At 53.3% G+C, this 25,799-nt stretch overlaps 2 protein-coding genes and 1 non-coding gene across 8 annotated transcripts in view; 2 read left to right on the top strand and 1 right to left on the bottom strand.

Moving 5' to 3' along the window:
• MED24 (mediator complex subunit 24) overlaps positions 1 to 20,627 on the top strand; it is a 44,174-nt gene extending 23,547 nt beyond the window's left edge. For 4 of the 6 annotated variants that reach the window (XM_027516618.1, XM_027516617.1, XM_027516615.1 and 1 more), the window contains exons 4-27: positions 6,254 to 6,292; positions 6,644 to 6,717; positions 7,072 to 7,304; positions 7,447 to 7,503; positions 8,945 to 9,056; positions 9,185 to 9,335; positions 9,642 to 9,755; positions 10,222 to 10,269; positions 10,875 to 10,957; positions 11,264 to 11,350; positions 11,638 to 11,749; positions 12,226 to 12,368; positions 12,882 to 12,919; positions 13,357 to 13,439; positions 13,763 to 13,941; positions 14,066 to 14,165; positions 14,481 to 14,656; positions 17,149 to 17,413; positions 17,665 to 17,846; positions 18,013 to 18,103; positions 18,404 to 18,503; positions 19,415 to 19,495; positions 19,762 to 19,910; positions 20,071 to 20,627. In XM_027516618.1, the coding sequence (XP_027372419.1) occupies positions 6,254 to 6,292; positions 6,644 to 6,717; positions 7,072 to 7,304; positions 7,447 to 7,503; positions 8,945 to 9,056; positions 9,185 to 9,335; positions 9,642 to 9,755; positions 10,222 to 10,269; positions 10,875 to 10,957; positions 11,264 to 11,350; positions 11,638 to 11,749; positions 12,226 to 12,368; positions 12,882 to 12,919; positions 13,357 to 13,439; positions 13,763 to 13,941; positions 14,066 to 14,165; positions 14,481 to 14,656; positions 17,149 to 17,413; positions 17,665 to 17,846; positions 18,013 to 18,103; positions 18,404 to 18,503; positions 19,415 to 19,495; positions 19,762 to 19,910; positions 20,071 to 20,187 (2,814 nt within the window). In that variant the 3' untranslated portion in view covers positions 20,188 to 20,627. The remainder of the gene's footprint in view (positions 1 to 6,253; positions 6,293 to 6,643; positions 6,718 to 7,071; positions 7,305 to 7,446; positions 7,504 to 8,944; positions 9,057 to 9,184; positions 9,336 to 9,641; positions 9,756 to 10,221; positions 10,270 to 10,874; positions 10,958 to 11,263; positions 11,351 to 11,637; positions 11,750 to 12,225; positions 12,369 to 12,881; positions 12,920 to 13,356; positions 13,440 to 13,762; positions 13,942 to 14,065; positions 14,166 to 14,480; positions 14,657 to 17,148; positions 17,414 to 17,664; positions 17,847 to 18,012; positions 18,104 to 18,403; positions 18,504 to 19,414; positions 19,496 to 19,761; positions 19,911 to 20,070) is intronic. The other 2 variants (XR_003506652.1, XM_027516619.1) reach the window with 2 other exon arrangements.
• On the top strand, positions 13,174 to 13,277 carry LOC113878688. Its single transcript, XR_003507107.1, has one exon. It is a non-coding gene; the product is annotated as a small nucleolar RNA SNORD124 (small nucleolar RNA).
• A 1,256-nt stretch (positions 20,628 to 21,883) lies between the features above and the next one.
• Positions 21,884 to 24,536, bottom strand: CSF3 (colony stimulating factor 3). The gene is made up of 4 exons (XM_027518141.1): positions 23,852 to 24,536; positions 23,369 to 23,493; positions 23,077 to 23,223; positions 21,884 to 22,851 (listed from the first exon to the last, which is right to left on the bottom strand). Exons 1-4 carry the CDS (start codon positions 24,141 to 24,143, stop codon positions 22,687 to 22,689), a joined length of 729 nt encoding a protein of 242 aa, XP_027373942.1. The 5' UTR covers positions 24,144 to 24,536; the 3' UTR covers positions 21,884 to 22,686.
• Positions 24,537 to 25,799: the final 1,263 nt, after the last annotated feature.

The raw sequence follows: 25,799 nt of genomic DNA, 5'->3' as shown, positions 1-25,799 counted from the left end.
TGGATCTCCTTGCAGTCCAAGGGACTCTCAAGAGTCTTCTCCAACACCACAGTTCAAACATCAATTCTTCCACGCTCAGCTTTCTTCACAGTCCAACTCTCACTTCCATACATGACCACTGGAAAAACCATAGCCTTGACTAGACGGACCTTTGTTGGCAAAGTAATGTCTCTTCTTTTGAATATGCTGTCTAGGTTGGTCATAACTTTCCTTCCAAGGAGTAAGCATCTTTTAATTTCATGGCTGCAGTCACCATCTGCAGTGATTTTGGAGCCCCAAAAAATAAAGTCTGACACTGTTTCCACTGTTTCCCCATCTATTTCCCATGAAGTGATGGGACCAGATGCCATGATCTTTGTTTTCTGAAATGTTGAGCTTCAAGCCAACTTTTTCACTCTCCTCTTTCACTTTCATCAAGAGGCTTTTTAGTTGCTCTTCACTTTCTGCCATAAGGGTGGTGTCATCTGTATATCTGAGGTCATTGATAATTCTCCTGGCAATCTTGATTCCAGCTTGTGCTTCTTCCAGCCCAACATTTCTCATGATGTACTCTGCATATAAGTTAAATAAACAGGGTGACAATATACAGCCTTGATGTACTCCTTTTCCTATTTGGAACCACTCTGTTGTTCCATGTCCACTTCTAACTGTTGCTTCCTGACCTGCATATAGGTTTCCCAAGAGGCAGGTCAGGTGGTGGTGGTTTTAAATTTTTTACCATTGTAATCAGTGTTTCATTGAATGTTCTTATACTTAACCTCTCTGCATATCTGGCACTGTTTCCCTAGAATAGATAAACAGAAATGGAGTTGCTGGTTTGAAGAGTCGCATGTGTTAAATTATAATAGATCCTGCAAATTGCCCTCAAAAGATGATTCTCTCAGTTTACACCTGCTCCCTAGTGCTTGAGAGTATTTCTCCACACCTTTTCCAGTGTTGAATCTTTTAACATTTTTTTTCCAGAGAGACAAAAAATTACAACATATTATAAGATGTATTTCCACAATTGTGATGATGAGTGTATTTTTTCAAATGCTTATTGGCTCTTTGTATATATTCTGTGAATTACTTATGAATTTCGTTTGCCCAGTTTTTTATCATTAGTTTGTTTTCTTTATCTTTTAAGTAACAATTTTGTGTGTGTATGTAAGTGGTAAGTCGCTTTAGTCATATTTGACTCTTTACAACCCCATGAACTGTAGCCCACCAGGCTCCTCGGTCCATGGGATTTCACAGGCAAGAATACTAGAGCGGGTTGCCATTTCCTTCTCCAGGGAACCTTCCTGACCCAGGGTTCAAACCTGCATCTCCTGCTTGGCAGGCAAATTCTTTACCACTGAGAAACCTGGGAAGCCCATAAATCACATACCATACATTTTATGCATTTAAAGTGTACAGTTCACTGATTTTTAGTGTATTTAGAATTGTGCAACCATTACTACAATCAACTCAGACCATTTTATCACCCGAAGAAGAATTCTTACATACTGATTTTTGTGTCTTTTAATGTGTTGTATTTTGTAATTATTATCTGTTATTTATATTTTAAATTTTCTTTCTATCGGTTTTTAAACTTGTTTTCCTTTCTTAGCATGCAGAATTTTATTTATATTTTTTGCGGGAGTGCAGTGCCACGTGGCTTGCAGGATCTTAGTTCCCCAAACAGGAGTTAAACCCAGGCCCTTGGCAGTGAAAGTGGAGAGTCCTAACCACTGGACCACCGGGGAGTTCCCTAGAATTTTTAAAATGTATTTGTTTTCAGATTTAATTGCCTTTTTTCCTCTATATGACTTTTGTCTTTCATAAGGGCTTCCCTACTCCCAAGGATCAAAATATAATCTTTAATTTCTGCCACGACTTCACTTTGTTTAACCCATTTAGAATTTATTCTGATATGAGAAAGAGATCCAAATTTATTTATTTTTCTGAATAGATAATTAGCTTAACTGCCTTAATTGAATAACCCATTCTTTTTTATATCTTAAATTCTCTAATAGACTAGAGTCTATCTCTTGACATTCTAGTATATTTCATTAACATATTTGTCTTTTCTTGGACTGTTGCTTTACTATTTTAATTACTATACCTTTGAAGCATTTTTGATGCTTGTTAAGCAAGTGTTCCCTTAGTTGTTTTATTTTTCAAAAATTTCTTGGCTGTTTTCAGGCATTTTTCTTTTCCAGTCAGATTTTAGAATCAAGTTAAATTCTTAAAAAAGCCTATTGCATTTTGATTGGAGTTTCCTCGACTTTGTGAATTTGGGGAATTCGTAGGTTAATTTTGGAAAGATCACTCCAGTTGTAGTTTGAAGAATGAGTTGGAGGGAGGTAAGACAGAAGGCAGCGAGACAGTTTAGTGTGGCTTTTTTTTTTTTCTGTAAAGGACCAGATAGTAAATACTTTCAGCTTAGCTGGCCGTATGGTCTCTGTTACCACTGTTCTATCCTTATTGCTCAGAAGCACATACTGGTGACATATAAATAAATGGATGAGGCTGTGCCCTGGCATAACTTTATTTACCAAAAAAAGGTGATGAACCGGATTTAGCTTGCAAGCTGTCATTTTCTAGCCCCTGATTTCTGCTGTTGCAGTGATTTAGGTAAAAGATGATACTGGCTTAAACTTGAGAAGTGGCAGCAGAAAAAAAAAAAACAGATGAATTCAGGAACAATTTAGGAAATGGTACTAAGAGGATTTGGTGATTAATTGGATGAAGGGTGTGCAGGAGAGGAAGAAGTGAAGGTTAGTGTCTCAGTTTCTGATTCGGATATGAGATGGCTGATGGGATCTCAGGAGACAGTGGGAGAAGAGCAGGACCGTTGTCAGGGTTTGGTTGCAGGTGAGGGTGGAGATGCCTTATTTGATTCTGGCCTCATTTCATGGAAGGTGCCTGTGTGGGTTGTCCAAGAGTAGACACTCAGTATGCAGTTGAACATCAATGTTGGAGACGCAAAAGGAGAGGTGGCTGCTGGAGTGGCAGTTTAGGAGTTGTCAGCCACAGGTGACAATGGAAGCTATGGGCATGGATGAGATTTACCCAGAAAGAGCATGCAGAGGGAACAAAGAAGTGACCCAAGCCATATTTCTAAGGAACTAGTCACATTTCAGGAACATACATAGGAAAATAATTCCTCATAGGAATCTGCAAAGAAGGGACCAGTGAGGAAAGAAGGAAAGCAAGAAGGTGTGATATTAAGAAAAGCCCAGGAGGACTTCCCAGGTGGTCCAGTGGTTAAGATTCTGAGCTTCCATTCCAGGGGGCGCAGGTTCTATCCCTAGTCGGGGAACTGAGATCCCACATGCTGTGCAGCGTGGCCAAGGAAAAAGAGAAAAAGAAAAGCCCAGGGAGGGGAGGGCGGAAGGATGAGGAGGTGTTTCCTGGTGTGAGATGCTGCTGAGAGGTCAGTGAGATCAGAACTGAGAAGTATCTATGGGGTTTGACAACAAGTTTGTTGATGAGCTTAATGAGAGATTCACGCAGTGGTGGTGAGGACAGAAGTGATTGGAGTGGGTCACATTGAGAACGGAAGCTGGGGAGGTGAAGGGTAGAGAACCCTTATAACTGAAGAGAGCGTGGTGGTTAATTGGAAGTATATGGTCTGCAGGAGGTTCTTGTAAAAATAGAAGAATCTTGAGATATGTAAACTGATGGGAAAGGCAAGAGAGGGTGGAGGCTGAAGTGCCAGTGAGCGAGAAATAAATATATTTGAAAGACCTCCCTGACTTACAAAGTGCAGTGCAAAATTAGTAATTTTTCTCCCCTCAGAGTCAAGAGGCTCTTTGGTCCAGTGCTATCTATGCATGTAGAGGGCACTTAGGAGCAGTTGAGGGCGTTGAATATGAAGAAGAGAGAGGGGATTAGAGAGCAGCTGCAGGGTCCCTCTGGGCTGGCCAGGTGTGCTCTGGGCCTTGTAGATGGGCTCCAGCCTCGGGGGCTGGTGGTAGGTTAGAGCTTCTGTGTTGATAGATATATTAGGACTGGGATAGGTTATAAGTCCTGCTGTGAAAAACAGTTCACCATGTGGAAAGTATTTTTAGGTCTCTGAAGTAGCAGGACTGTCTTGATACTGTTAGCAGAAATTGACCAAACAGAATTCTCAATTTGGAGACCATAAATTCATAGTAACTGATGGCATCCCTTAAACGTACAGATTTGGGAGTTTCCTCTTGTAGTTTGGGGTCAGTTTCCAGTGGGAATGTCCAGCTCCCCCTTCAGGTCGGTATCCAGCAAGGTTCAGCTCACTGCCAAGCTCTTGCTATGGGGACATCAGTTATAAATAAACACACTCTCGCCTGGAACGTTACAGTCATCCTGCCCAGGCAGGCTCCCAACTCTCTGGCCACCGTCAGACACCAACTGTGGCTTCACGGCATGACCCGCTGAGAGTGGCACTAAACACCGATTTGTGTGCTTAAGTCTTCTGTGTGTTTTGCTCCTCTTTATCCAAGAACACTGGTTAAAAAATGTCTGAACGGGGAGCAGCCTGTTCACGTGATGGAGAAATTATACATGCAAGGCATTGCCAAGCATGTAAAATTCACCATACTGAGTCACTGAGGGTGACTTAGCTTTCTTTTAAATCTTTGGAAATTTCTCTTCTTCTATGAGGCAGGTGATTAGCCTGACAGTTTCTATCATTGTATTCTGCTTTTTATTTTGATATATTTTGCCACTGATTTTGAGTGTAGAGTTGGAACTATTTTCTGTAGTCTTATTCATATTTGATCAGCACGCTATAATTATTTTTTAAAAAATACGACAACTTAAAAGCTATCGGTAAAGTTTGGTTTCATTCAGGCCAGATAATTTCTTTTGAACTATGTCTCCGATCTTATAATGGTGATAAATAGGTTTTGCTAATAGAAAATTGTGTTAAGGTGAAAGTTTTTTTAGAATGCTAGTTACTAGAATTCATCAATCGAAAGCAATAAAAACTTCCTGAGGACCTACTATGTGATAGTCCTTGGGCTAAGTTCCTGGGAAACATAAATTTAACACTGTTTCTATTCTCAGGGAGCTCACTGTTCAGGTGGCATTTTGCAAAACAAGCCTTGCAGTTATGTTAAATGAGATTCCTTGGTCAAATAAGTTGGAAAAGTATTGCTTGCCTCACCTCCAGTGATCTTAGAGATTTTCATTGTGTACAAGTTACACTAATGGGTAAGAGGAGTCCTAAAGAAAGCTCTTTACTGAAAGAACCCTTTACTTTATTTAAAGATAGCTCTTTGTGTGTTTATTTCAGAGTTTCTCAAACTCATATTACACACAAGCTCTGTGTATGTGTGTACATGTATAAAATTTCTTAACATCTTGAGGACCCTTTGGAGCAACATCTCCCAGTAGAACTTTCTACAATGATAAAAATATTCTACCGAGTGCAGCCAAATAAATAAATAAAAATACTAAAAAAAATGTTCTGTATCTGCACTGTTCAGTACAGTAGCCACTAGCCCCTTGTGGCTGATGAGCACCTGAAATGAGGCTAGTATGACTAAGGAATTGCATCTGTAATGTTATTTAACTAATTTAAACAGCCATGTGTGGCTGGCTGGTAGCTCCCCTATTGGACAGTGCAGCTTTGGAAGCTACTTTGGGAAATATTGCTCTGAGAGTGTATTTTTACATATTCATTCTGCAGACATTGTAGAATGAAGACGTGTAGACTGTCTTCAAGGAGCTTCTAGTTTGGCGGGGCAGCAGGTGTCCACGGTGTCATGACGGGTCTAAGGGGATTGCTTAGAGCACTGGAGGGAGGGTTTCAGCTTTGGGTGATGTCCCAGAGGCATCCTAGAGAATGAGTGTGTATAATGAAGTTCACTACGAGTTTCAAAGTGTAAATGCTACCTGTTCATTGAGGGAACAGTTTGTATGTCTCCAGTTCTTGTCCATATAAAATCACTCTTGGTAGGAGTTATAGCAGTATCATGACCTCACGTGTTTCCATTCTTCTGCCCACCAGCAATCAGACCTTGAACTGTGTGGTGAACAGTGAGTGGCACGCGGGCATGAAACACGGCCCCTTTGAATCCCCCAAACGATCCCCCCATTTATGCTGGTGCTGTCAGTCACAGTGAGTTTGACAGAAGCAGGGATGGGCAGTGCCTGGTGTTACTGCCTGTCTTTGGGGCTTGTGGAAGGCCTCTTGAAGGGGTTGAGATTTTCAGATAGCTGCAGCAACTTTAAGTGTCAATGTTTGTTCCTCTCGATTGCACACACCAGTTGTTTGAACTTTATCTTTCTTCTTTCCCTCCAGATGGTGTCCTACTCCTCCGTTCTCACAGCTATCAGCAAGGTACGACCACAGCCACTCACAGCCTGGGTGGGGGGCAGGGGGCAGAGATACGGTGGTGGCATACGGGGCCCCACCTCCTTGACTGCTCTGATCACGTGACCTCTGGGCCTGGACCATGAGCACACGTACCTCTGGCTGGCATAGCCGCCTCCCATTAGAGAGTGGGGGATCATGGCAAGTGGGGACTGGCAACTAGGAGCCAATTTCCAACACTGAAAGGATGTCGAGTGTGAATCTTGGGGTTGGAGGAAAGATGAGCAGGGCTCCTGAAGGTGCCAGCTGCCTCATGTGGGAGACAGGGAGGTGGGGTGACCGGGACACTCTATCACATCGCCTCTGTTCTCTCCACAGTTCGATGACTTTTCCCGGGACCTGTGTGTCCAGGCTTTGTTGGATATCATGGACATGTTTTGTGACCGACTGAGGTAACGGCAAGAGCGAGGGGCTTGCAACCTTCCAGCATTATCTGAGTGTAAAGGAGAAGCTCCTGGCATGCAGGCTCAAACCATCTCTGTGGGTTCCCACACTTGTCCCCCGCTTGCTCTTCTGCACCCACCCATCCCCATCTTTTTCTACTTACTCTCAGGGCTAATGCCTCTGCTCTATTTGGAGTAGCTCATTTGAAATCTTATCCAGTGGCAGGGCAGTCTTCCCCAGGACTTTGCTAGCTTCCCAAGTCTCTTCCCTAGTAAGGGAGGGCCAGGCACTCTGGGGAACATGGGTGTGGGTCGGATTTCAGCCTTTGGAGCAGAGACAGATTTTGCATCCTTTCCTGGTAGCTGTCACGGCAAAGCGGAGGAGTGCATCGGGCTGTGTCGGGCCCTGCTCAGCGCCCTCCACTGGCTGCTGCGCTGTACTGCAGCCTCTGCAGAGCGGCTCCGGGAGGGGCTGGAGGCTGGCACCCCAGCAGCCGGAGAGAAGCAGCTTGCTATGTGCCTGCAACGCTTGGAGAAGACTCTCAGCAGCACCAAGAACCGGGCCCTGCTCCATATCGCCAAACTGGAGGAGGCCTGTATGTCCCTGGTTCCTTGAGCCCCACCTGCCATCACTCCCATAGCCGGGTCTTTAATTGAGAGGGGAGAGGCAGGATGCCATCCCACTTTTTTCCAGGAGGATCTGAAATCATCCCACTTCCTTTTTTTTCTCCCCATAAGCATTGCATACATCCCAGGGACTTGGGCAGGGTGGCACCCGAGCCAATCAACCAACAGGTATTTACTGAGCATTATTGTATGCCCAGCACTGTGCCAGGTGCTGGGGGTGGGGGGTGGGGGGCTACCAAAGGAGCATGTGGCAGGGTCCCTGCCCTCGACGAGCCTACCTGCTAGTGGGGAGCAAGGCTAGTGTCTAGTATACATGGGAAAAAATGAGCGGACAAGACAAGCACACCATCCATCCTTGTGTTTGTCTCCATGTGTTTACTCATCCTCTGAAAGCAAATGATGTTTGAGTTTGAGTGTTGCCGAAAAGATCCCCTTTAAATGCAGTACCGGTCTGCTGTCGGGCCTGTTGTGCCATTTGCCTCTCAACTCAAGTGCAGATATTAAACCCTGGAACCCTCCAGAGCCTGGGGATCAGATAGATCACCTGGTGGGAGGGAAGATGGGTATTGCTGGACATGGGGCCCAGAGACCACAGTCTTGCTGATGAAGCTTGGGATCACGGAAGGAACTCTTGTTCTTTGTAATGAGAGTGCTGGAATGGGTTACACCCAGATAGATCTTTAGGACCTGGTTGTAGAACTAGTTCTAGGATTCATGTGTTTATCACTTCTGAAAATACGGTTTATTGCCTGTGATAAGTCCAGAAAGATGATCACTATGAAAAAAATGGGCTCTGTGGACGGTTTCTTATCTATCTTGAGCACTTGATGAATGTTTACTGGCTGAAAAATGAATGAATTTTTGACTTAATTTTATTGGCTCTCAGGTCTTATCTTTTTCTTCTTTTTTTCCCCCGCTATGCTACATGGAGGTTAATGGGCTAGTTGGTGCCATTATTCATCATTTGACCTTCTGGATGTGTTAACTAGGATAAATGACTTACGTGCTAAACCATACAGTGTAGACCATGAGTTCAGGCATTTAGGAGTAGATCAGTGGGTTGGACCAGTTGGGTAAGTTGTTAAAGGAGCTGGGGCTTGAACAGTGACTTAAAGGATAGTGAGAGTGTGAGAGGCAGAGGTGAGTGGAGGGGCTTTTCGGAGGGGCCCAGCGAGAGCAAAGGCCCAGATAGGGAGTGGCTGAACACAGAGGCTGTTTAGGACTCCAGCTTGACTGGGGTGGAGAGCCGTAGCCACTTGCAAGGCTGGCCCGCTCTTGAAATGACTCAGGGTCACCTTCTTGTTCCGGCCACTGGACTCCAAGCCCACTGGGCCTCTCTCCGTCACTGCCTGTGTTCTGTCGTGCCTAGTCTCTGAAGTCAGCTGCGGGTGACCCCTAGAAGTCGGGCCTCTGGGAATTGTTTCTAGTGGTTTCATCATTAGTGCTCACCCCCCTTCTGGAAACAGTGCATGCTGCCCTCAGGTCCCCAGCCTCCATGCCATCCTTAGGGGAAGCCTCCCCACATGGTTCTGTGGGCCCTGGGGTTTGGGGCCAGTCTCTCCCTCTCCTCAGCTTCCCATCCTCCTCCGCATTTCCTTCTCTCTGCCAGCCTCCTGGACAGCCATCGAGCATTGTCTTTTGAAGCTTGGAGAGATCCTGGCCAATCTCAGCAACCACCAGCTCCGGAGCCAGGCTGAGCAGTGTGGCACGCTCATTAGGAGGTACCCGTGCTTGGGGTGACCCTGGGGAAGGGAGGGAGGGAAGGCCTTCGGGGTGGGAGGGCAGACGTGGCCCCTGGCCCCCACCCCTCTGCCCTCACCGCCTTGCCCTCTGCACTCTGTCCCCTCAGCATCCCCACCATGCTGTCCGTGCACTCTGAGCAGCTGCACAAGACTGGCTTCCCCACAGTCCATGCGGTGGTCCTGCTCGAGGGCACCATGAACTTGACCGGCGAGACGCAGCCCCTGGTGGAGCAGCTGATGATGGTGAAACGCATGCAGGTGGGAGGCCGGGGTGGGTTCTCTGTCCCCACAGCGAGCTGGCCATGGCGGGCAGGAGGGAGGAGTCTTCTGATCTTCCCTGGGAGATACAGGGTTTCTCCTGCTTTGTGGCAGATCATGGATCCCCATCGTGGTGGTTCTGTCCGGTGGAATGGCTCTGCCATCTCACCTGCTGTCCCTGGCTCTCGCTCAGGAGTCAGGGAGGTGTCTATGCTGCCTGGCTCTGACCTGCCGGATCCCCAAGGGTCAGGAGACTGGAGTGGGATGGGCCACCCTCTTCTTCCTCACCCTTGGGTCTTCCCACAGCATATCCCTACCCCGCTCTTCGTTCTGGAGATCTGGAAAGCCTGCTTTGTGGGGCTCATCGAGTCTCCTGAGGGCACAGGGGAGCTCAAGTGGACAGCTTTCACCTTCCTCAAGGTACCTGAGCTATGGGAGCCACAGAGAGCCAGTGTTGGGATGGTTCTCAGGAGGGTCGGCACCCCCCTGGACCTTTGCCCCAGGTTTCTCCCCTCCAGCTTCATCCCTAGTTTGCCAGGTCCCCATTATCCAAAAGCCCCAAGGCTCTTCTGCCCGCTTCGCAGGCCTCTTCTGTGTCTTGGCACACAGGTGCCATGAGAGCAGTCCTCAGCCAGGTTGGCGTGGGGCAGCTCTGGGAGCCCACTCTCACAAAGGGCACTTCCTCATTGAGCCGTGGAAGCGAGGCTCCCAGGCTCTGAGGCTGAGCGCTGGCATGTCTGATCTGGCTCTTAGAATGCTGTCACTCCCAGGGCAGGAGCGGCTTTGTCTCCACCCAGAGCAGGGGGACTGAGGGAGTGTGCCTTTCGTTCTGGGTGAGAGAGAGAGGAGATTGAGCTTCCTGTTTTTCTCCCGCCTCACCCTCCAGATTCCACAGGTTTTGGTGAAGTTGAAGAAATACTCCCATGGGGACAAGGTGAGTTAAAGAAATGAGATGGTGGCACTTCCCTGGTTGTCCAGCAGGTAAGATTCCACACTTCCAATGCAGGGGGCCCGGGTTCAGTCCCCAGTCAGGGAACTAGATCCCATGTGCTGTAACTAAGAGTTTGCAGGCAGCACTAAAGATCCCATGTGCTGCATGTAAGACCTGGCGCAATCAAATAAGAAAAAAAAAGAAATGGGGAGTGGGCATGGGAACAGGTGAATCCTTGGTTCTGCTCTGAGAAAAGGGCCAGGGAAGGGTTGCAGGGCCCGAGCTGGGCAGCAGTGCGTTCTTGTGAGGAGGCGGGCTGGAGGCGGGGCCTTCCCTGGACTTCTGTGCATCCACGCACAGAAGGCAGCCAGGCCGCGCTGGAGGCGAGGGTGCCCGAGATGCCCAGGGCCGGAGTCCCAGGGCCAGGGTGCAGGACACTGACGCCCCATACTATTCCCGTGCGGTCGCTGGAAGCCGTGGTGGCCACGGCCGACTTGTTGGCTACTGTACCCAGCAGTGTGTCCTTGTGAGCCTACAGTGCAGGCCGTGGGCGGAACGGAGGGCCTGGAAGCCAGGTGGCAGTCTCTGGCTTTACCTGACTCTGGCAGGACTTCACTGAGGATGTCAATACAGCTTTCGAGTTCCTGCTGAAGCTCACACCGTTGCTGGACAAAGCCGACCAGCGCTGCAAGTACGAGGCCCCCTCTCGCCTGGCTCTACTGGAAGGAGTTCTGGCTCTCCCCCTGCCCTTTGTGCCCGTCAGTGCCAGGGGACCGTCTGCTTGTTCGCTCCCCTTGGCAGGGGCAGGAGGCAGCCACTCCATGGTTGCTGAGTGCCCAAGCCCCTCTGCCTTCCCTCAGGCGCTCACAGTGTTCTTCCTCCTAAACAAAGGAGGATGTCTGGCAGGGCCTCATTTCCCAGCCCCGCTGCCCAGTAATCCCTGCAGCATGCCCCAGGGATGTTGTATCCCATCCCCCATCGTTTTTTTCCCTCACAGCTGTGACTGTACAAATTTCCTACTGCAAGAATGTAGCAAGCAGGGCCTTCTGTCTGAGGCCAGTATGAACAACCTCATGGCCAAGCGGTAAGTGGGAACTCCCTGGGCTGGCCCAAGGGCCCCTTGACCACCCGCCTCGTGTCCAGCCTGGGCCGCTGGGTGCCTTTCTCTCCGGTCTAGAGTTTGAGTGTGGGTGACAGGAACCATGCCAAGGGTTGCCAGGGACAAGAGACACTGATTTCTGCAGACCAGGGTTTTGCACTGTTAGGGTTTTAACTCTCATCCTCCTTTGCTTCTGGACTGGACTAGGGTATGTGTCAGGAATTCATCTCTGTTCCTCTTACCTTCTCTGGACCAACTGGTCCTGGCTACAGCAAAGCAGATCGGGAGCACGCCCCTCAGCTGAAGTCAGATGAAAATGCCAACATCCAGCCCAACCCCGGGCTGATCCTCCGCGCGGAGCCCACAGTCACCAACATCCTGAAAGTGAGCTCGCCCATCCCTGGCCACCAGGGTCAGCCCTTCCCTCTTTCCAGGTTCCCTCTACTGCCAGATGAGTAAGCAGGCCCCAGACCTCTCTCTCTTCTATTTTCTTTGGAAGCTGAGAAAGGGGTAAGGTGAGGGAAGTGTCCTGGAAACGAGTGTGTGTTGAGCATCGCCAGTCAGCCTGGCGCTGTGGTGGCTGCTTTGCTTGCTTATGTGTAAACAGTGCCGAGTCTCCCAGCAGAGAGACCCCAGTCTGGCTCACACTGACCCCACTGCCCTCACCCCAGTCTAGTTGAGAAGGGTGGATCTGAGAGCAGAGGATTCAAGGAACAGATTTCCAGCTTGGAGTCAGTGGTAGGGTAAATTGCAGGTCATGGTCTCCCATAGAATGGAGACAGGCAGAGAAAGAAACTGCGGCTAGGCTGCATCTGGGAAGTTCAGTGTTCTCCAGGACCAGTGTCCTGTCTCGTCCCCAGACGATGGATGCAGACCACTCCAAGTCCCCGGAGGGGCTGCTGGGTGTCCTGGGCCACATGCTGTCTGGGAAGAGCCTGGACTTGCTGCTGGCTGCTGCTGCTGCCACTGGAAAGCTGAAGTCTTTCGCCCGGAAATTCATCAAGTAAGGAAGGTCGAGCCCCTGACCAGGGTCTGGGAGGCATGTCCGAAGGAGGAGAGGGCAGAAGAAGGGCAAGGTCTCCCCAGAGATGCCAGGGCAGAGCATCCTAGCCGGAGACTGGGGAAGGGATGGTTTTCTGAAGTGAAGAGTGTTTTGCTTTTCAGCCAAGGCTGGTGCAGAGGAGGTGTTTCCTGAGGCGTCGAGGTGTTGAACAGTGATGGGGAGAGATTCCTTTCATACCCACTTAATAATAAGGAGCTCTCACATTCTGCTGACCTTTTGGATTGACCTGGAATTTGATGTATAGAACATGGCTCCATTCAGCAAGCAGTGCTCTAGGGCTTGGAATCTTTTAAAAATAGAAAGAGTTCTTGTCTCTGTAGCAGTGGTGTTCCTTTTAAGTTGAACCCACAATTCAGACTCCAGTGATCGCCTCTGAGTGGGCAGAGCCCCCGACCCTAGCCTCTCCTCAGCCCTCACCCTGGTTGATGCCACCTGTCTTCATTCCTTCCACAGTTTGAACGAATTCACGACACACCGCAGCGAAGAGAGCAGTAAGTCAGCTCTGCACACTGCAGACCTGGGGGCGCTGAAGAAGGGATGCAGGGGGAGAGAACAGGGGAGGAAGAGGATGCCTTTGCTCATCCTGGGGAGGCTGTGTGCTCCCCTGGGGATGACTGGAGCTTTTGGGGAGCCTCAAAAGAGGGTCATGCTGGGAAAAGCATTCTTCCCAGACCACCGTCTATCTCTCTCCATCAGCATAATGATTTGGTCAGGTGTTGTGGGGGAAGGAGGGTTTAGGAGTCTTTGGTTCCAAGGAAGGGATGATGTTCCAATTGAAACTCAAGAAAAGGATTCTGAGCCTCAGAGCTTTGAAGGAGCCACTCGTTCCCTGACCTTCCTTGAAGTAGTTCCTGAGCCCCTGGCAACCCAGCCAAGGCCTTCGGGCCCGTGCCTAAGGCTGCGGGGTCAGCCTTCTCATCCTTCACAGCCAAGGCGGCCTCGGTTCGAGCCTTGCTCTTTGACATCTCCTTCCTCATGCTGTGCCACGTGGCCCAAACCTATGGCTCAGAGGTGAGTGAGGGGGAGCGGTCAGGATTGGGGCACCAAGTGGATACAAAGGAAACATAAACAACCAATAACTTTTCACACCTCACCCCTGCCCCCTGTCTGTGTCCCAGGCCAGTTAGTTCTGGTGGCAGAAAATCAGGTGCCAGCACCCCGAGTCAGTAGATGCTCCCTTGTCGTGTCCTGAGTGCCACACGCACCACCAGGTGGCAGCAGAGCCCCTGTCTTTCTCCCTTAGACCAGTTAGTCTCCAGTTCTTCAGGCTGGGAAGGGGAGACCAGTGGGCAGGACACAAGGTCCAGGCTGCTGCGCCCCCACCCCTTTCTCAGGTGATCCTGTCCGAGTCGAATACAGGAGGGGAGGTGTTCTTCTTTGAGACCTGGATGCAGACATGCATGCCCGAGGAGGGCAAAATCCTGAACCCCGATCACCCTTGCTTCCGGCCCGACTCCACCAAAGTGGAGTCCCTGGTGGCTCTGCTCAACAACTCCTCGGAGATAAAGCTCGTGTCAGTGGCTGGGCGCCTGCTCCCTGGGTGGTGGTGGGGGCAGGCTTGGACCCCTCCCTCAGCCCAGCCCACGCCCGCCCCCCACCCTGTGGTGATGTTTTCTCCTGCCCCCACCCCCGTGTAGGCAGATGAAGTGGCACGAAGCCTGTCTCAACATTTCAGCGGCCATCCTGGAAATCCTCAACGCCTGGGAGAATGGGGTGCTGGCCTTTGAGTCCATCCAGGTAGCCCCCCTTTTCAGCAGCCTTCCCTCTTCCCTAAGGCACAGCCAGTCTTTAATAGTTTACATTTCATAAAAACAAAACGACCCTTCCTCCAGGAGCCTGTGTGTGTGGGCATTGGCCTCCCCTGTAGTCATAGTCGTAGCTACCCCCTCTCACCAGGTGACTTTAGGGAAATCAAAGTTGTGATGAAAAGAGGCGTGGACGTGGCCCCAGACCCCACTGCTCTGCTGAGTTGCTCACGGAGGCCGGGGATGGCCTCAAGTGATGGCCAGGGATGGGGCGAGAGGCCCCAGTCACTCTTTTTCCCTCACCCAGAAAATCACAGATAATATCAAGGGGAAGGTATGCAGTCTGGCCGTGTGCGCTGTGGCTTGGCTCGTGGCCCACGTGCGGATGCTGGGACTGGACGAGCGTGAGAAGTCGCTGCAGATGATCCGCCAGCTGGCAGGGCCGCTGTACAGCGAGAACACCCTGCAGTTCTACAATGAGAGGTCAGTGGCCCATGCCGTCCCTTCTTGAACTCTGCAGGTCTGTTGTGAGAAGTCAGCCCCTCCAGTAACCACTCTTCCTCCTCTTTTCTCTCCCTCTTTTGAAAAATCATTTCTTTATTGATTTAGGCTACACTAAATAAATTGGGTCTTCGTTGCGGCGCACGGGCTTTCTCTAGTGGCGGCGAGCAGGCACACTCTCTAGTTACGGTGTGAGGGCTTCTCACCGCGGTGGCGTCTCCTGTGGCACGCACGGGCTTAACCGCTCACGACATGTGGAATCCCGTACACTAGGGATCAAACCCGTGTCCCCTGCGCTGGCAGGTGCATTCTTAACCACTGCACCACCAGGGAAGTTCCCCCTCTGCTCATACCTCCCCAAACATGCCGCTCGCCTGCTCACTCACGTTCTCAATCACATCTTCACTCACTGACTCAGCAGTGCTTGTGTGTGTCTTCGTGCCGGGCGTGTTTATAATCCAGCATCTGCTGTGTGTGTGCCGAACTCCAAACCCCAAACGGCCAGGATTCCTGCCCTCAGAGAGCTTGAGTGCTGGGGGACTCGCTGGTGGGAACAGGGCTTGTCTTAGCTCTGTCCCTCTCCAGGAGCTGTAGAGTCCCTCTATAGTGTACAGGCTGTGGGCCTGTCCACCGCCTCCCTACCCTGCCCCCACCCCCATCTTCTGTGACTTTTTCTTCCCTGGACTTTTCAGAGACTTGAAAAACCTCCCTAGCAACTTCAGCTATGTTGAGTTCAGGGGGTGTGTGTTTGTGTACTCATCCAGTAAGCTTTTTTAAAACATTGTGGTAAAAAAAATACATAATCTAAAATTTACCACCTTAGCCATTTTTAAGATAACAGCTCATTTTTATTTTTTTGTGACTCTGCTGAGCCTTTTTTGCTGCACATGGGCTTTCTCTAGTTGTGGTGAGCTGGGACTACTCTTCATTGCAGTGCATGGGCTTCTCATCGTGGTGGCCGCTCGTTGCGGAGTGCGGGCTATGAAGGGCGCTTGGACTCAGCAGTTGTGACTCTCAGGCCCTAGAGTCTGTAGGCTTCAGTAGCTGTGGCGCACAGGCTTTCTTACGCTGAGACATGTGGAATCTTCCAGCCCAAGGATCGAACCCATGTCCCCTGTACTGGTGGGTGGATTCTCCACTGTACCACCAGGTCCAGGGTACGGTTCAGTGGTGTGTTACGTATATTCACGTTGTTGAGAAGCATCTCTAGAAGCTTTCATCTTGTAACTCTGAGCCTGGACCAACACCACCCCTTCCTGTCCCTCCCCAGCCCCTGGACCCATTATACACCACCCCTTCCTGTCCTTCCCCAAGCACCTGGCAACCACCATCCTAGCTTCTGTTTCTGTGCATTTGACTACTTTAGATCCCCCGTATAAGTGGAATCATATCCTGTTTACCTTTTGGTGGTGGGCATATCTCACTTTGTGTAATGTTCCTCAAAGTGCAGCCACATCATGGCACGTGTCAGGACTTTCTTGCTTTTTTAAGGCTGGATGACATTCCATTGTATGTATATGTTGTATTTTGCTCATCTGTTGCTCAGCTGATGGACACGTGGGTTTCTTCCACTTCTTGGCTGTTGTGACTAGTGCTGCTACGAATGTGGGCTTGCACCAAACCTTAAGTTATGAGTGATGACCCACAAGGTAGCCGTCAGAATGTCTTTTAAGGGAAAAAATGGAAACACAGCTGACATGAGATCTGGAGGGTCTTTTCCCCTGCCTCCTTCTCTGTTCCTGCCCTCCTTCCTCATCCTCCTCCCACAAATCAGGGACTGTTTTCTTTGATATAATTAATTCTGAGCACCCTCACTGCTGTCTGGGAAATCTGTGGCTCCATCCTGCAGGTGGGAAAAGTGGCTATGAAAGTCATGGTGACTTTCCCAGAGCCACGCAGTGTTCCCTGAACGGTTAGCTCTCAGGCCCAGGCCTGCATTCACCATCAGGGACTCCTGTTATGAGGAAATTCCTGGATGTACTTATATTTGCCCAGCTACCAAGGGCCGGGAAGAGTTTTGTGGGGCAGCCCTTGGGCCCCTGTCCTGGAAGTAACAGTTTACTTTGGGAGGAAGCCAAGGCCGGGTGGGGAATCCCCCTCAGCCGAGGGAAGTGATTGTATTTATCAATATTGACGCCAGAGGATTGGCAGGCCCGGGCCTGGAAGGTGGGGGAAATTGGAGGGAGAGACTGAGAGAGAAAAAGTATGGATGTGTTGCTGAAATGACCTGAGAGGGAAGTGCCCCACCGACCCCCCGTAGGCTCGGTGCTGGCACAGGGCTGGCGGGGTCACGTCTGCTCGGGGTTTGCAACTTCCTCTTGTCCCCTCCCTCCCTCAGCACAGAATGGGGCTGACTCCGCGGTTCGTGGTTCCGTAACCCTAATCCTGGGAGGAGTGGGGCCTGGATGTTTCCGCCCCGACTCTCACCCTGGCCGCTGAACCTGCACCGCCGGCCCTCTCCCCCTCCGCCGCAGGGTGGTGATCATGAGCTCCATCCTGGAGCACATGTGTGCGGACGTGCTGCAGCAGACCGCCACGCAGATTAAGTTCCCGTCCACGGGCATGGACACCATGCCCTACTGGAACCTGCTGCCCCCCAAGCGGCCCATCAAGGAGGTGCTCACCGACATATTTGCTAAGGTGCTGGAGAAGGGATGGGTGGACAGCCGCTCCATCCACATCTTTGACACCCTGCTGCACATGGGTGGCGTCTACTGGTTCTGCAACAACCTGATTAAGGTACGGGAGTGCTGGGGGAGGGCCGTGGGAGCAGGCACCCTCAGACTGCCAGAGACAGGCCCGATGGGACTGAGCTAGGTCTGCTTGTCTGGCTCCCCACCCCCCAGCCTGGCGAATCCCGGCTCGAGAAGGTTCCTTGGGCTCCAGAGGCCAGTCCTCGCCTGGGGCGCTCCTGGGCTCTGAGGGGGCTGTGGGATGTCACTGCCCCGTGTTGCGGGTCCTCAGCTCCTGGGCCCCCTCCCTGCCCCCAGGAGCTGTTGAAGGAGACACGGAAGGAGCACACACTGCGGGCGGTGGAGCTGCTGTACTCCATCTTCTGTCTGGACATGCAGCAGGTGACCCTGGTCCTGCTGGGCCACATCCTGCCAGGCCTGCTCACTGACTCTTCCAAGTGGCACAGCCTCATGGACCCCCCTGGCACCGCTCTCGCCAAGTAGGGTTCCGTGCGGAGCCTCCAGTCCCCCAGCCTGGTGTTGGGCGCCCCGCCTGGGCCCCACCCTGGAAGCTGGACTGTGGGGAAGCCCTGTCGGGTGGGGCCTGGTCAGCGGGCACAGAAGCCCCCTTTGATTTTCCCCCCATCTCCTGGACCCCTTTGCCAGGCTGGCCGTCTGGTGTGCCCTGAGTTCGTACTCCTCCCACAAGGGGCAGGCATCCTCCCGCCAAAAGAAGAGACATCGGGAAGACATTGAGGTACGAGGGCACCCCTTCCCATTCCCTTGCCCACATACGTATGCTGAGCCTTTCTTTTAAGAGGCACCTTCCTGGGCACAGGCAGCCAGGCATGGCCCCTGCCCCTGGGCCACTGTGTTGGGTGACTGTGTGGGAGGGTCTCTCCCTAGGGTGGTGGGAGGGTGGCAAGAGGGAAGGTCCCCCCCCGGAGATACTGCCTGCGGCCTGTGGGGACTTGACTCCTAGCTGAGTTCCAGCCACCTTCCTCATCCTGGGAGATGTCGGAGTGCAGAGGTGGTGACGTGACTCCTCTGCCCCCAGGATTACATCAGCCTCTTCCCCTTGGACGACATGCAGCCCTCGAAGCTGATGCGCCTGCTGAGCTCCAATGAGGAAGATGCAAATATCCTTTCGAGTCCCAGTGAGTGTGTGGACAGGGCCAGGTGGCTACTTCCTTTCCGGGAGCTCATGCCTGCAGAGAGGCTCTCTGCTCTGCCCCAGCATCCCTCTGGCTGGCCCAAGGGGGCGTGGTGGGCGTTTGCCCCACTCTGCCCCCTCTGGCTGCTCAGTTTCGCACCCTGGAGACGCTGGAGGCTGCTGTGATCTCTCCCTCAGGGTTGGCACTCTCCTACCCAGATCCCAGCCCAGCCCAGGGTGCACAGCTGACCCCTCCCCACCCCTCGCCCCAGTGAGTTCACTGCCTCAGGCACAGACTGTGCCCTTGACTCAGCCCTGACCTTCCTTCCCCTGAAATGGGCCCTGAGGCCTGGAGCAGCCTGGGCTGGGGCTGGACTGCTCCCCACTCTTCCTGTCAGGAGAACAGCCCTCCCCCACCTGCTTCCCTAGATGTCGTCATGCCTCCCTGCCAAGGGGGTCTTCTGTGGCATTTAGTTTTTCCTGTTTCCAGAGGTTTCTCCTGAGGCTGGGAGTTCTCTGGGGCCTTAAGGGATTAGGGGACCAGTGTGCTTAAGGAGAGGAAAGGTGAAGGGTCTGCCATGCACAGACCCCTTGGCTAGTTACTGGGCTAGTGACTCTTGGCTAGTTAATTAGCAAATCTTAGCCTCTGCTTCTTTGTCTGTAAAACGGAGATGTGAGGATTTATCGGTTTCACCTGTGTACAGCCTGCAGATTGGTGCCTGGTGGTGCTGACCTAACGTTAGTTCTTCTTTCTTATCTGCTTGTGCCGGTGTCTGTATTTGGGGCCCATGTAACTGGACCCAAGGACCTTCTCTGGGTGGGCCCTCCACTCCTGAGGGGTGAGAGCTTCCCCTGGGACAGTGGTTTTGATTACAAGAGGCCATTTCCTCTGTGCTCCCTCATTTGTCCCCACAGCCGACCGGTCCATGAGCAGCTCCCTGTCGGCCTCCCAGCTCCACACAGTCAACATGAGAGATCCACTGAACCGAGTTCTGGGTGAGGCCTCCCACCCCGGTTCCCGAACCTCGTGTCCTCTGCCTCATTCCCTTCCTCGCCTCTGGCCCATCTTCCCTGAGCGCCAGCTCTCCTGTGCCCCAGCCCCATCGAGTCCTCTGGCTCGCCCTCAGCTTTCTTAAGTACTTTTTCTTTTTGATGTACCCGTTTTGGGGACACCCTTGGCACTTCTTTCTTCTTCCAGAATCTGGCCGCTTCCCAAGCCCTTCTCATGGGAGTCTTCTCCTTCCCCCCTCTTTTCCACATAGCCAACCTGTTCCTGCTCATTTCCTCCATCCTGGGCTCTCGGACCGCCGGCCCCCACACACAGTTCGTGCAGTGGTTCATGGAAGAGTGTGTGGACTGCCTGGAGCAGGGCAGCCGAGGCAGCATCCTGCAGTTCATGCCCTTCACCACCGTGAGTGCCCCCCCGCCCCCGGCCCAGCCGGCCCCTGTCCAGCTCAGAGCGGGTCAGCAAGTCTCAGGAGAGCTCAGGGTCCAGTGGCCAGTGGGAAGGGGCTTGTTCCCCCAGGCGTCGCGCCCATCACCGCCCGGCTCAGCAGCTGTCTGTCTGACAGGTATCGGAACTGGTGAAGGTGTCGGCCATGTCCAGCCCCAAGGTAGTTCTGGCCATCACGGACCTCAGCCTGCCCTTGGGCCGCCAGGTGGCCGCCAAAGCCATCGCCGCCCTCTGAGGGGCTTGGCGTGGCCACGGGGGCTGGCAGGAGGGTTCCAGCCCTGTGCGCCTCGGAAGGGAACGTGCAGAACGATGAGCCATCGTTGCTCACATGCACATGACGTAACCTCCCCTGGTCAGTTTCCAGATCTTTCCCCTGCTCCTGACTTCTGACCTCTAAGACGGCTCCCAGTTTCTTTCATAATTTCCTGTCCCCACTGCCAGTACCTTCTGTGCATGAGCAGCCTGCTTCCTTCACTCAGAGCAGGCTCGCTTCAATACCCCCCACCTCACCCCCACCCGCCTGCTTGTCGCCTTCCAAGAGTGGATTTGCCTCCGAGGAGCTTTACGGGTGTGGGGGTGTGTGTGTGTGTGTATATATATGTATATATATTTTATTACATGAGGTGTGTTTGCCTTTTCTCAGTTGTAAATAAAGGCTTCATGGATCCCTTTATAGCCATCGGTGCCCGTGTCTGGCGTGGGTGGAGAGCACTGTCTTCTCCTTGGCCCCGTGCAGTCTGGTGGTAGAGGAGGCAGGCGAGGAGTTCATGGGAGGGCTGGGCTCAGCTTCCCGTGTTTGTCCACTCGGTAGGGGCAGGGCAGGGCACAGGAGCAGCTTCCCTTCCTCATACCTGCCAGCTGCCTCCCCCTGCTTGCAAAGTCTGATTGACTCTGCAAAGGGAGAGGTTTTGGCTGAGGCCCCTCTGGTGCTGGGGTAGGGTGTCTTGTTCGTTCTGATGTTTCCCAGCCCTTCCAAGCCCCACCCAGAGTCTCACTGGCCCGGAGTTTCCTCTCCGGAGGAGGACTGACTTGGGGGGTGAGGGGTGAGGGGGGCTGAGGGACCACGGGGGATGAGGGCAGGAGCTCTGTTTAACCCTTCCTTGCCTGTGTCACACATCTCCAAGCCCTGGCTTCTTCAGGACCAACCACGGGGAGAGGGCACCCTGAGCTGCACAGCTGGGGATTCTAGCCCTCTCAGCCCGACTCTGCTTCTGAGGACCCAGTGGGGAAGGGGAGTGGGAGGTGACTCGAGCCAAGGATGGGAATCTTGGGAGGGGACCCGGGGACTGGTTGGTTGTCTGGGTGTCCTGGGTCTGCTGGCAGCAGCCCAGAAGCACATGTGCGTCCTTGGCCAAGAGGTTTGCCTCGGACCTGTGCTGTGACGCGGCCCCTCCATTCTCCCCAGATGTGAGTTCAGGCTGCGGGCTCCCCGCCAGGTCAGAAGCAGAGCTCAACGAGGGAGAGAAGTGCAGAGCCTGGAATTTGGGGTTGGATCCAAGCTGTCACCCTGACCTCAGCTCCCTGGTCTATAAAAGGCCCTTCATAATCCTATCTTTATGGGCAGCTGTGAGCACAGGAGGGTGAAAGTTTATGGAAGGTGGTAGACTGAAGCGAATACTAAATCTTCCCTTGCGTCAGGCCCACGTCCATCTGCGTCTGGACTGTTGAGTGCCCCCAGCTCACTCTCTCCTCTCCCGGTACCGCTGACCCATCTGCTTCCTGTTCACCCGCTAGGCCGTGGCTCCATGAGGGCAGGGACCACGCCTGCCTCATTACCGCTGCGCCCCAGCACCCGGCCTGGCGTCTGTACCAAGTGGGTGCCAAGGAATGACCGCACCTCCTCTTCCCTCCCTTGGGCCTCGCCCGCCATTCAACTCCCCACCCGCAACCCCTGGCCAGGCACCAGCTGGACTCAAGAAGGAGGAAGGCCATTTACTGGAGACAAACACTTTATTATTGTGAAGTTTGGCTACAGGGAGAAAGTGGGGGCCGGGGTGGAAAGTGAACAGTTGAGTGTTCTCTCACACCCCGTCACACAAGCTCCCTCATCTTTCCTTTCCATTTCCCAGTCTCACCCAGCAAGGCAGAGACATACGACCATCTGCCCAGCCCAAAAGAGAGTCAGAATCCTGACCCTAACCCCGGTAGGGTGGAGCAAGGTCATGACCCTCATGGCGTCTCTAGTGCATCCAGAAAAACAAGAGGCGTCACTGATGCCTGGGCTCCCCACACGAGGAGTCAAAATGTGCTTGAAAAAAGTCTTGACGAAGTTTCCCCAGCAAATTTGTGGGACCCCAGAGTCAAGCATCCCACTCCAGCTGCCTCTGCTGGGCTTCATGCCCGAATGCAGGGCCGGAGCCAGGGGGCAAGGACCCAGTTGGGGAACACTGCTGTTTAAATATTAAACAGAGCTGTCTCATCTCCCACTTGGGAGACTTCCCGATGCTTCCAAGGGCCCCGAGGTGGGCATCCTCAGGGTAGGGGTTCACTGCAGCTCTCCCCAGAACCCACCGCGGAGCTAAGCCTGGAGCAGCCACAAGAAGTAATACTTGGTATTTACCAACTCCCTCCCAATCCCAGTATGCAAGATGGAGAGTTTTCCCCACATGGAGGTGAAAGGAAGGACCCAGGAGCCTGGGGCTCCTTTCTGTGCTTCCCTGTCTTTAAATATTAGGTTTAAATAAGCATAAATATTAAATACAGAGATAAATACATGAGAGGGGAAGCGCTGTGCTCAGGGCTCAGCAAGGTAGCGCAGGCCACGGTATGCCAGCTCCAGGAAACGATGCAGCTGGGAAGCAACCAGGACCCCTCCTGCTCTGCGTTGGAAGGCTGAAGTGAAGGTCGGCATGGCGCCCTGGGTGGGCTGCACAGCGGGGGCCGCCCCCAGGTCCTCCATCTGTGGGGGAGGATGAGGTCAGCAGTCAGGGCGTGTTGGCACAGGAAAGGAAGGCCAGGGGCTGATGGGCTGTGGCAGGTCCAGGGTTCACAGTGGAGCCAGGACAAGAACCAGGTCCAGGGACTTGGTTCAGCCCTAGAGAACTCCAGGGCCCCAGGCTTGCAGCACCACCTTGGGACCAGCTCAGTTCTGCCCTTAAAGCCTGCTGCTCCCAAGGAGACTCACCTGCAGCCAGATGTTTGTGGCAAAGTCAGTGACGTCCAGCTGCAGTGTGTCCAAGGTGGGGGCCAGCTCTGGGGAGATGCCCGCCAGGGCCTGCAGGAGGCCCTGGTAGAGAAAGAGGCCGCCGTGTAGTTGGTTCAGGCAGCTCGTCTGGGGGGTCAGGTGGGAGAGTCAGGGGACGCCACCTGGGGTGCTCCCCTTAGGGTCCCTGCGTGGAGCCTAGAGAACTGGGGAGCCTTACAGGTCAGTCTGCCCTCCCGCCCCCTCATCTCCCTTCTCCCCTTGGGACACTCACCAGCTGCAGGGACTGGCTGGAGCAGCTGCTTAGGGGAGCCTGGGGGATGCCCAGAGAGTGCCTGAGCAGCATCAGCTCCTCCGGGTGGCACAGCTTGTGGGCGGCACACTGCGGTGGGAAGGATGCTGGGTGAGGGGCCAGCTCCTCCTCCTCCTCCTCCCCAAGCGCCCCCACCTCTCCACCTCCACATCTCTGCCTCCCCAGCCCTCCTGCCAGTCTTCTCAGCCCCCTTCTTCCATCCAAGCTCCCAGCCAACCCTTCCCAGCACTGTCACCTAGAGGCTCTTTCCGCAGTTCCTTGCCAGCCGCCCTCCGGACTGGGCCTCTCCTGATTCTCCTTTTCCCCCAGTGTCTTCTCTCACCACGCGTTCCTTCCTGCTGCCCTTTCCCACACTGCCTTCAGCCCCGCTCTCTTCCTCAGCGCCCCCGTGTGCCTCCTTCCCTCCCTGCCCTGCTGGAGCATCTGTCCCCTCCCCGTCCCCACACTGGCCTCCCTCACTCACCAGCCTCTCCTGCAGCTCGGCGCCATCAGCCTGGATTTTCCTCACTTGCTCTAAACACTTGAGCAGGAAGCTCTGGGGCAGGGATCGGGCAGGGCCAAGGGGGGTGGCTTCGTGCACCGTCCAGAGCGCACTGTGCCAGAGGAGCAGCTGCAGGACTGAGAGCAGATGGGGGCTCAGGAGAAGTGCAGACCTTTCTGGAAGCCCAGGCACCCCTGCCCGCTGCTGCCGCAGCTCTCCCCTCCCAGGACCCAGACACTCACCCATCAGCTTCATGGGGCTCTGGGCAGAAGGCTCAGCCAAGGGTCTGGGTGGGGCTGTAGGTTCTGGGTTCTGTCAGGGACCAGCTCCTGGGGCCTTTATATTCAAGCCCATGGAGGTCTGGGAGGAAATTACCTGGTGCTGCGACTAACGCTTAGTAATAGCTTCCCAAGTTTTATGCAAATTTGTTGTCCAGGACAATGCAGGGGGGTTGGGACCAAAAAAAAAGTGTTTGCGAAAGTTTTGTGAAATTGTGGAATCTCTGATTCTTCTTTGACGTCTTGCCCCTCTCAGACTCCCTTCCTCCCCTCAGCCCCACCCAGGTCTGAATTGCCCCAGAGTGTTTGAACTGAACCTCTGAACCAAACTGAGCTAATGATAAAAGCCCGGGAGGCTGGAGTCTGGTTGAACCTCAAGGAAGAGGCAGGCCTGGGGCCCTCCTCCGTCCCTCCCTCCGCTGGCATATCTCCTGGGTCAGCCCCATTAAGCCGCTCTCTCTCTGGATCCTTAAGCCACCTGCTCCCCAGGCCCCCAATTTGGAGAAAGAAGAAACTAGTTGCCTCATTTCTATCCCCCCAAGTCCCAGGCGATAGAAATCGCCTCTCTGCCCTCTTGAGGGGCCAGAGGCCTGAGGTAGGGACGTTGGGATCTGGCCGCCTGTCCCTGCCCCACACTCTGATGGGCATCCTCCTGGACTCCATCCTGAACTGATTAGCTGGGAACTCCCCAATCCCCCCATGACTCATCCCTTTGCCCCCGGAATCCTGGCAGGGACCAGAGGAAACCGGATGTCTGTCCCGGATGAAGCAAGACCCTTCGAGGCTCTTGGGCCCCCTGACCTTGTCCCTCCTCCTCCTCTTGCACTGACCGCCCCCCACCCTCACCCCCTGCTAGTGCCTCAGCGCTTTGGAGTTGAGGGTCTGGGACAGGTGGCTTCCCTGGCGGGGTTCACTGCCAGCGGGCGAGTGTGTGCTGCCCTGAGGGGAGAAGGGCTGGGGTGAGAAAGAAGAAACCACCTGGCCTCAAACCCAAGAACCACGCACTGTCCAGGCTGGGAGAACTTGGGCGTCTGTTCCAACATGGTGAACTGGGTCAGTGAGTGAAGAGGCTCGCCCAAGGTCATGGATAGCAGAGTCAGAGTTATAACCCAGACCTCTGCGTCGGGTCTGAGTGTTTTCCACAGGCCATGGGGCCTGCCTGGGGCAGTGTGGCCAACTGCATCTGAGACTATCACTTTCCCTCCCAGTTAACCCCCCCAGGTGCCAGAACAGTCTTGGGAAGAGGAGTGGGTGTGTCTGACTGGTCCAGGCCATCTCTGGGGTGGAGGTGCCCCCTGGTGGTCACAGCTGGCAGGGCCAACAACTATGAATCAATTCACGTCCTGCCTCTGGTCCTGGCCATGCTGGACAGCCCTGGCCCCGACTCTACCTTAGGCCAGGCAACTGATTAAGCCCAGTTCTATGCCCACCTTCATGGGAAGAGAGGGGTGAATTTAGCAGAACTGTTGAGAGGCAGGGCAAGAGTTCTCACAGTCATGCCTCCTCTCCCTCGCCTTAAGAACCTCCAGAGTACACAGCCCACCACAGATAATGTGTTGGGCAGTCCCTGTTGTTATTGTCGCTAAATCAGGTCAGACTCTTTGTAACCCCATGGACTGCTGCACAGCGGGCT

Source organism: Bos indicus x Bos taurus, chromosome 19 (genome assembly GCF_003369695.1).
Source record: "Bos indicus x Bos taurus breed Angus x Brahman F1 hybrid chromosome 19, Bos_hybrid_MaternalHap_v2.0, whole genome shotgun sequence".
Classification (NCBI taxonomy): Eukaryota; Metazoa; Chordata; class Mammalia; order Artiodactyla; family Bovidae; genus Bos; species Bos indicus x Bos taurus.
The sequence above is the reverse complement of the archived record's forward strand: the minus strand, read 5'-3'. Positions and strand labels throughout refer to the sequence as shown.